Source organism: Cryptomeria japonica, chromosome 11, assembly GCF_030272615.1.
Source record: "Cryptomeria japonica chromosome 11, Sugi_1.0, whole genome shotgun sequence".
In the NCBI taxonomy this organism is placed as follows: Eukaryota; Viridiplantae; Streptophyta; class Pinopsida; order Cupressales; family Cupressaceae; genus Cryptomeria; species Cryptomeria japonica.
Window position 1 is genome coordinate 372,359,607 of NC_081415.1, and position 9,662 is coordinate 372,369,268.

The 9,662-nt window shown below is 38.4% G+C and overlaps 1 protein-coding gene across 1 annotated transcript; it reads right to left on the reverse strand.

The window, feature by feature from the left end:
• Positions 1-5,313: 5,313 nt before the first annotated feature.
• Positions 5,314-8,360, reverse strand: LOC131069475 (glucan endo-1,3-beta-glucosidase 3). The gene is made up of 4 exons (XM_058004912.2): positions 8,044-8,360; positions 6,680-7,936; positions 5,967-5,994; positions 5,314-5,755 (listed from the first exon to the last, which is right to left on the reverse strand). Exons 1-4 carry the CDS (start codon positions 8,129-8,131, stop codon positions 5,608-5,610), a joined length of 1,521 nt encoding a protein of 506 aa, XP_057860895.1. The 5' UTR covers positions 8,132-8,360; the 3' UTR covers positions 5,314-5,607.
• Positions 8,361-9,662: the final 1,302 nt, after the last annotated feature.

A 9,662-nucleotide genomic window follows, 5' to 3' on the forward strand; every position in this document is an offset into this window, starting at 1 on the left:
CTACAATACCTGGTTAAGGGTTAAACCCTGTTAAAGGTTACCTTGTTAAAGGATTTCAAGAACTCAATAGCTAAAGGATTCCGAACTCAGTAGCTCTGAGTTACCCTGTTAAAGGATTTTCAGCAAGCCGGTTAAGGCTACCCTAGTAAGGGATTTTCCAACTGTTGAGGTGGTTAGAGATCAACAGGTATTACAATGATCTGGTAACAGCACTCAATGCCAATGCAAATCCTCTTAGGCTCCTCTTCACCTTCTGCACTTACACTCTGTAGGTATCACTTCTCTCCTTTTGGTCTGGCAAGAATCACGTATCCCTTCTCTTGGATACACACACACAACTTTTTCCAACAACATCAGAAAGAAACATAACATCGACTTTATAGGAAAACAGATAAGTCGGTAGCATAAACCCTAAACCCTAAACCTGTTAGGTTAAGGAATTCAAATGGTTCAATCCTGACCGTTGAGCACACTGCATTAAATGTAGCAGATCTTGATCCACACTCAAGACATTCTCCATCGTCCATTTCCACCAATTTTATGGCGGCTGATAACCCATCACATGTTATCACCGTTTTACAGACTCCACACATTCCTGAGGTAGATAGGAACAATCTCCCTCATGCAAGATCCTTCATGCACACAGGCTTGCGTGGCAACACGATCTGTTCTTCTTTACAATTCTAACTCATCACACAATATCATCGGTTGAGTCACACAGGCTTGAAGCACATCAACCGAAAACCTTAAAGTTGAGACTACCAACCGGTAGTCATACAATTCTTCCATATGCCGATTCCCATAACTATATGTCGATTCATCATGAACAAGCACACTGCTTCACTTTGGCACAAATGTCGGTTCACAGTGTTATACCAGTTCTTCATCATATTGACATCAATGACAACATACAGTGTCATTATGTCCTCATACCAGTCCACATAATTCCAACACCATTCTGGTCAAACAATTATACCACTAGAAGCTAGCACAAACCTCCAATGAAGTAATTCACACATCAGTATTTGAGAACAAACCAAGAGTTATCAAGAAAAGCACAGAAAACCTGATTATTCACCTGAAAAAAATCGCCCTGCAACAATTCGCTCTGCAACAAACTTTGATGAAACAATATTTAGCAATCAAGTTGATGCGGACTCAATAGGACAAGTTGGCATTTAAGTTTTTTGGAAATTAACTCCGCATGCTTTGGCTTTCTTTTCAGAATTGAATTCGCCAAATTGAATTCAAAACTGGCTCCAACGGGTCATAATTTATCTAAGTCTTTCCTCTGTTTCGCTCCTTCGCTGTGTCGCAGAACATAAAACTTGTGCTCTTTTCTTTCGTGAAACAATGCCGGTCGTTGGATCACGAGAACTTACATCACCTTTATCTCCGTTTTATCTCTTTGCTTTAGTGTCGGGCCCTACCTCCTTTTCGCCACTTCGCGGACTTTAAAAGTCGTTCACTTTTCCTTTGCGAGGCCACGCCAAGCGTTAGATCAAACTCAAATCACCCGACCTTTAACTCCAACTGGGACTGTCAATTTTACTTACTAACCGCGCCTCATCTTAACGGCTAACGGTTTTTCACCATTTCGTTGAAGTTAAGCTGCGAGCATCTTCGGGCCACGAAACAACGAGAAGCGTTGGATCAATCTTGAGATGAATGCCTTTTAAGCGGGCCCTTTATCCGAGAATTACTTACCCCACTTGTTCTCCGGTTAAAAAACGCCACATGACAGTCGGTCAATAGCCCTGGAAACTACCCTGGGTTCCACCTTTGATCTGCCACATGCTATCTTTATTATTCCCACATAACTGTTGGTTACACCTAGGCAGGCCCTCAACCACTTTTAAAACCACGTGTCACCCGACACATCACTATCGAGCTCTACAAAAAGCGGCAGCTGTTATGCCACATCACACCTTCGTGTGATCTCCACCTGTCTTTCACGACTTCGCGAACATTATTCTTCGTTTGGCTTGCAACCACGAAACTACGAGAACAGCTAGATCAAAACAGACCTTATCTGCTTTTAGCTTCATGCCCTGCCTATCCCTTGGGCCCACCAGCCTTTTCGCTATTTCACTGAAAGTAGAACTCATGCATCTCCCAACCACGAATCAACGCGAGTCGTTGATCTCTTTCCAACCCGATCATTCTTTAACCAGAGAAGATCGCTTGTCTCGGGGACCCACCAAAACCGTTTGCCATTTCGCGAAGGTTAAAACATGTTTAGCTTGATCTCACGAAACCACGTCATTTGTCCGATCAGATGAAACTTGATCGGTGTTTAGCTTCAGTCCAAACCTATATGTCGGGTCCACTTTTGCCTTTCGCTACTTCGCGGAAGCTAACTTTCGAGCACCTTTTGGTCATGAATCAACGCGGGTCGTCAGATCAACAGAAAGTTGCATGATGCTTATAAGGCCCGACAGACATTATAAAAGGCACATTAAAAGCGAACAAAAAATTAAATATTTAAAAGGGACCGCCTAGGTAAATGACAAGGGGGGAACACTTTTATGATAAATGGAGCCATCACTTAAGTGAATAAAGTAACGCCAAATTAGAAGCAAAAAGGGTTTTTATCAGACATTAAAGCGATTAAAACCTAAACCCTAAACCCCTTTGGACTTAATACAGTTTTGAAGCAACAAGGGCAATATCAGACTCAAAATTTTCAAAAACTTAGCCAATTATGGACTGAGAACATCCATTTTTAAAAAAGTGATAACAGTACCCAATGGGTGTGGCTTGCAAGCAATTGCATCCATCCCCAAGGGATTAGTCTTGCCTCATCTCACCCCATTGGCACCCCAAGTAAGCCCAAGGCAAGGTTGAGTGGGAATCGTTGGGATGAATCATGAGTATAAATTTTATGCAACAACAAAAAAGTCTAGGTGTAATTTTTTTAATTTAACCTTCTATACATATATTTTCAATATTTTATTATTATTATCATTTCATATTATGTGCTATACAAAACCAAATCTAACCTCATATTACCAACTTCATGGTGTATATGTGTAGGCTTGACATTCATACATTACTGCATCAAACAATTTTTCTATGTTACCAAGATTATATTTTCTCACTTATAATTTATTTTATTAATTCAATTTTTTTCTACACTTTGTACTTTTAACTTAACACCAACCATACACCTAATGATATAAGTCCCACTAACTTCTTGTTTTAATGTGTAGGAATAAAAAAAATGAAGAAGCAAAAAACTCTTCCCAAGCTCATTTTATGCAAGAAAAGAGAATCATCAACTACAAAAATATTCACAATTGAAAATGTTACAAATCTTTCGTTCAATTAACTATAAAAAAATATGTAAAACAAAGATATTTCAAAAGTTTCAATAAATATTGTATGTATCTCAAAGTTGTATGACAAAATAACTCTAAATGGTGGTATAGTTGGTTAAAGGCTTTTTGTTTATCCCATTTAGATCCCAAAATCAATTATTACCATCTCAATTAATATGGTGGTATGGTGGTTGGCTTATTCAGACCTGATCCATTACCTAGAAAGGTTATAAAGAACTACTGAATCGTTTCAATTACCCATAAAAAATTTACTACAAAATTATATACAATAAAGAATACATCTTTAACATGTTAATTTATATATCTTACACCTCCTTTTGATATAAATACTAATTAATTAAAAAAAAATATCGAATTGTAATTCATTTACGACAATAAATGATTATCTATTCAACTAGTTATCCTCCCAATAAAGCGCACAATCGTTTCAACAGAGAAAAATGATTGTTCCATAAATTGAAGAGAATTCCCCAAGGAATATCTTAATCACCGCATTTGTACGTAAATTAATTATTTATCTTGTCAATTCGTCGGACGTCCTTCCTCTACCACGATGTATATATTTATTTTTTTGTGTGAGAGAAAAGTGCGCGAATCTTTGAAAGTTACGAGCGCTGTCGGGCACTAGAAACAATTCATACCCAATTTCATTCGCTACCTATTACTTTTCATAAAGCAGATAGAAGGACAATCTTTGCTTTGCCTCCCCACTCCCCACCCATGGCCGCCTCAATAATTTTATTATTACCCCTTTTCTTTTATTTTCTTCGCTTCCAAACCCAACTGCCTCAGATGGACCGTTAAAACCCAGCCAGCTCAGAACCCAATTCAAAACTTTAATGTGTATGATGTTTAAGCTTGCTCTCCTTCTAACAATAAATGATGAAATAATGCATGTTCGAACTATCAATCTCCTGTCCAATCAAAGGATTTATTCGGTGCTCATGGTTTGATTCAATGAATCAAATCTTGTATCTATGACTGAGTATAGATAATACAATCAATGTTCGCCAGTTCTTTTATACACAATCATTTTCCCATTCAATCAAGAGCTTATTTGGGTACATTCATTATCACTTTCCTATCCAATCAAGAGCTTATTGAGGTAGTCATAGTTGATTCAATGAATCAAGTCTGATCATAACTTTGCGACTTAATTAGATAATAAAATAAAATGTTAAACATTTCTTTTAGTTCTTTTGTGCCTCACCACTCTACTATCAAATTAAGAGCTTACTTGGGTGCTTATGGTTGATTCAATAGACCAAGTTTATCATATTCACAACTTAATACAAATGATAATTAAAATTAGACGAATTTTTTAATTCTTTAATATGTATATATTGTGTATATTAAATCTATTTATTAATCAATGTGGCAGTCTCTATTTTAATTGTTTGCTAATTAGATTGTGGACTCCATATAGCTTGTAAATTTGTCCCTTTCTAATTTAAAAATTCAAAAACCAGATCTGGCTTGCCTAGTGTAAATTTATATAACTATTTCTGATCTTTAAATGCACATTCAAATTAAAAAAGGTTACGAATGCCCATTTACAGTATTACGAATGCCCATTTACAGTATTACGAATGCCCATTTACATACCTTCAAGTTCCAAGACATTTAGAACAAGCATAGCAGAAGATAGAATATCAGATGAACTTACAGAATAGTAAAATAATAATTATTAAGATGAATCAAAACCTTTCAGCATATAGATTTTTGGCCACAAATTCATCTCAAACCCACGAACATCAAATAAATTCGAAAATTTCATCTTTTAAATTTTCATTTTTCAATTATTAAACTAATTATCATCAACCTTTTTATTCAATTTTCAGAATACAAATATCAAATTACCATTCTCAACTACATGTCACTTACCCATATTTAACATTATAGTCTGATTGTGCTTATTTTGTGCATTTATTAACCTTACTTCCCTTCCAATATTTGCAGAGAAGTTGTAGGAAGAATCAAGAATTCAAAGATTTCATTTAATTATGGCCGAATTTCCAACCAAACACTGTCCATTACCCTAGATATATGAGGGTTTGGAAAAAAATGCTGCATACAAAACTGGTAACAAAATCAGCAACTCTTCTGAATTCAAAGCTGCAGACAAGAGTATGTATGTATGTTGAATCAGTGCAATCTACACTCACTTGGTGAAGAAATAGGTATGTTGTTCAATTTTAGCTGATCTTCTCTGCTCTTCTGGTCACCCAACAGAAGTACTCATTTTCTCTACAAGGAAAAATTTCTTTCACCACAAAAATAAAGCATTATAAAGCATAACAGCAACGAAGAGAGATTGAACTTGTGGAAGAAGAAGCTGTGGACTGCTGTTAGCGGTGGAATTGGAGAACGCTGGTGATGTGGTACCATTCGCAAAAGTTCCATTTGCAGTAGCTCTGTGGTCAAAGAAATTTGGGGACAATTGCAAAAACAAATTATTAGTTCAGGATTCCACTATTACAGAGAAACTCTTGAGTAACTGATACTCTAGCATTCCACTATCACAGAGAAACCCTCAGAAACTGATACTCATTTATACACAAATTGCACAATCAATGTTTCTATATATAGACAAAAATTCTGGCCTGTACAGAAAAGATTGCTTACCTTCCTGGAAATATACAGGAATCATGACCTGCAGAATATAAACAAGAAAAATATCAATGAGTTTTCCCAGCTTAGCAACTCTTTTGAAATCAAGGAGACCATAAGATTAGTTTTGAAACACTGCAGAGTGGTAAAAACTAACATTGAAGACATCTACCACAATTCATTTTAATTGCAATATGATCGACCTTGTTGAAGTCTACCACAATTTATCTTAATTGCAATATGCAATATGATCAACCTTGTTGAAGTCCTAGATTATTGTTTCTACCTTAGAGGAATTCAACATTAATTTTCATCAGGGCACTCATGAGTAGTGGTTCGAAAGAATCTCAGGATCACTAGACTTGTTAGACTTGATGGATAGTGTTTCACACGAACCTGTCTCTCATGAACATTATGGAGTATTGGAGGTGGGGATGGAGACTTAGTAATTGGTGAACCTAACCTCTGTTTCCTACTTCACATTGGGCTGGGACCATGGGTGGGTGGTTGAAGTTCGGAAGAATCTATCTCATGGCCATCTATGATCCATTTGACATTGCGTACAATATTTAATAGTTTAATGCATTGTAGAAACAATATCACTTGAAACTATACTTGTAAGTGTTAATTTTGATCTGGGTCATGAAGCAGACCCGGGAAAACATACAATGTGTAGATGTGTGAGAAGATAAGTAGAAAAGAAATTGGAGAAAGAGAGATAAAGTTACTTGGATCCGTTGTAGTTACTGTAGCCATCCCTTTGAAGTCACAAGATCCAGATGCCATGCCCATTTTGTGGTAGTAGGCATCAAATGCATAAGAAGCATGCTCTTGAACGGTATCAGGTTCATAGCAGAGTTGATCCTGGTTAATAGCGGTGCAATCAGCTTGGCCTGGACCACATGCCCAATCCAATGCAGCTTGGAGAAGCTTGGCGTCCACCCCATCCATTGCTATGCAGTAGGTCTGATTTGTGGTGTCATTGGCAAGCACCACGCCTGAACCTGTTAAATGCATAGTATAAACTGGAGATAAATTCTCAGGATTGAACAGTCCCCAGTTCTGCTCCGAGGTGGCACCAGGTTTCTCATCTTCATTGAGCAGTTCATAGATGTATGTGTTGATAGGGATGCCAGGATGCTTGGGAGTGCCAGTGTTGTTGAGGACATGGCGGACAAGATTGCTGTTATAAGAATTAGCGTTGTCAGTGGTAGCAGCGGGCTCATTAGGGTCCCCCTTGGAGGGCCATCCCGTCTCGCCCACCACCACAGGGATGTTAGTGAAGTTGAGGTCGGCCATTGCAAAGAAGGCAGAATCCACCATGGCATCAAAGACATTGGTGTAGTGAAGCATGGTGTTTGAGTCCACCGCCTCCTTGTTAGGAGGCAGGGGCCGGAACAGGGCATAGTCCAATCCCACCACTCCATTCCCTTCCATGTACACATAATAGGGGTAAACATTCAGCATCAAGTAGGAATCTGTCCGCCTCAAGAAATCCAACATGGGTACCAACACCGATTTCCAGGTAGCATTGAAGAAGGCCTGAGAGGGCGGGAAGGAGTCAAGGATTATATCAGAGGCCAGGGGAGACGAGACCTTCACCTGCCCATCTAAATTAGCAGCCACCAGAGCAGAGTGAACAAACTTCATGGCCGACACCAAAACCAGGGCAGCATTGGGAAGAGTGCTCAGCACCTCACTGCCCACACAGATGCCTGTGATGTTGGTCTCTGGAACATAGGCTGCAACATTTTTGTTCACCCAATTGGCTGCCGTAGAGTTTGACTGCCCTATGCCCAACAACTGGTTATTGGGCACTGTTACCACCACCTCTATGCCCGTTCTCGCTAGTGCTGTCAACATTCCTCGATCAGCATCATACAGCTTTACATGCTTTATCTGTTGTGTTTTCAGGAGAGCCACCACCTGTGTTGCCGATGGCATGTCTCTCACCGCTGTCCCTATGTTAACACCCACAAATGCCCCTGCCATGCCCCAAACCCTATGTTACTCTCAAGGTCTAACCACTGAAATCTACTCAATATCTGAAACACCACAAGAGTTACAAATCATAACATTCATACATACATACCTCCTAAGCTGCCAGCAACAGATGAGAAGACGATGAGCAGAACCAGCAACATTTCAGAGTATAAGCTGTGCATAGCCATGGTCACCATCACCGATCTTGCAAACCTCCTATTTTACAAAGATTTAGAGAACTATTTTTCACCCAGCTCTTTCATGATCTGTGCCCGAAATCCGATCTTATTGCCCCTGGAATGAGTCTCGGATGTAGATGCCTCCCATTGCTCGAGGTACTCCTATTTGTTGGCTGATTGCCGACGATCACGTGCTTTCTTGTCATACACTCTCTCCTCTCTCTTCTGTCCACTTAGCCTGAAGCCTCTGATATAACCGTTTGACGGCGCTTACTGCAACAGCCAGTTTTAAACGGTGAGAAACCCGGTGAACGAGGCACAGAAACCCGTTTCCATTACCCATTTTACCAACGGTCATATTGTCTGTGGGGGGATTTTTCCAATGATAGATGACAGCTAATGTGTAAGATTTCTTCACACGGATTAAAACAACGCCGTAGAATTGACTGTGGGTGTGGGCCCACCGTACCTTAATTTGCCTCTTTCTGACAAGAACAAGGCCCCGAGAGGTATATATGTGTCTATCTGAAATTTGGATGTCTTTATCCCTTGTCTGTATCTCTATCTTCACATATCCCAACATATTTTTTTAACTAGAACTTGCCTCGTTGCAGCTTAATTTATTATCTTTTTCGACCAGAACAATAGTGGGGAAGTGTATTTTGAAAAAAAATTATAGAAACAATTATATTAAATAGATATTTGCATCTGTCTTTATGCATTAGATTATAATAATATGAGATCTGTTTTTTATGTAGTGGATTAAAATAATATAAGAAAGAATACATCTAAATTAGAAGTCGTCTTTGTCTAAACAATGATGTGTAAAGAGATCTTGTGTGCTAAAGTCACCTAGAATTATATTTGGCTTACCATCCAAAGAATTCTACTAATTTCATGGACACGGTTAATTTTTAGGATAAGATAATTTGGAGCCTCAATTATAGGTCCTTCCTAATGACCCGCAAATTGGAAACAAATTGCACAATTAATAAACATGTTAGATTAATCAGTTAGCCTTTAATTAATCAATCTATTAGAGTAAACTAACCCTAAGCAAGATATATTTGAATGACATGATTAGTTATGTGGATTATGTCATACGTCATTTTGGTTAGAAGATGCCTCGTAGTGGACTACTCACAGACGTTACAAGATCCTAGGGTAATAGACACAGGCAAACCTAGCTTGAGGGCACCTAAGAGAGTTTGGATCTCGGTAGATGTTTTTTTTAATCATATACCACCATCTTCACCAATCATGTTTAGCCAATTAAGCTACAAACCCTTTGGCATGTATTCTAAATTTTGAATGTCTTTATCTCTATATTCGCATATCTTAACATATTTTAACTAGAACTTGCACCTCCTTGAAGTGTAATAGTTAAACATATACACACATACATTTGTGTGTGTGTGTGTTTGTGTGTGTGTGTGTGTGTGAGAGAGAGAGAGAGAGTGTGTGTGAGTGAAAATATGTTAAGAGAATGCAATTTTATTTGTGCATAGAAGAAAAGAATGGACAAGAAGGCAAGAGGCAAAAAAATAAG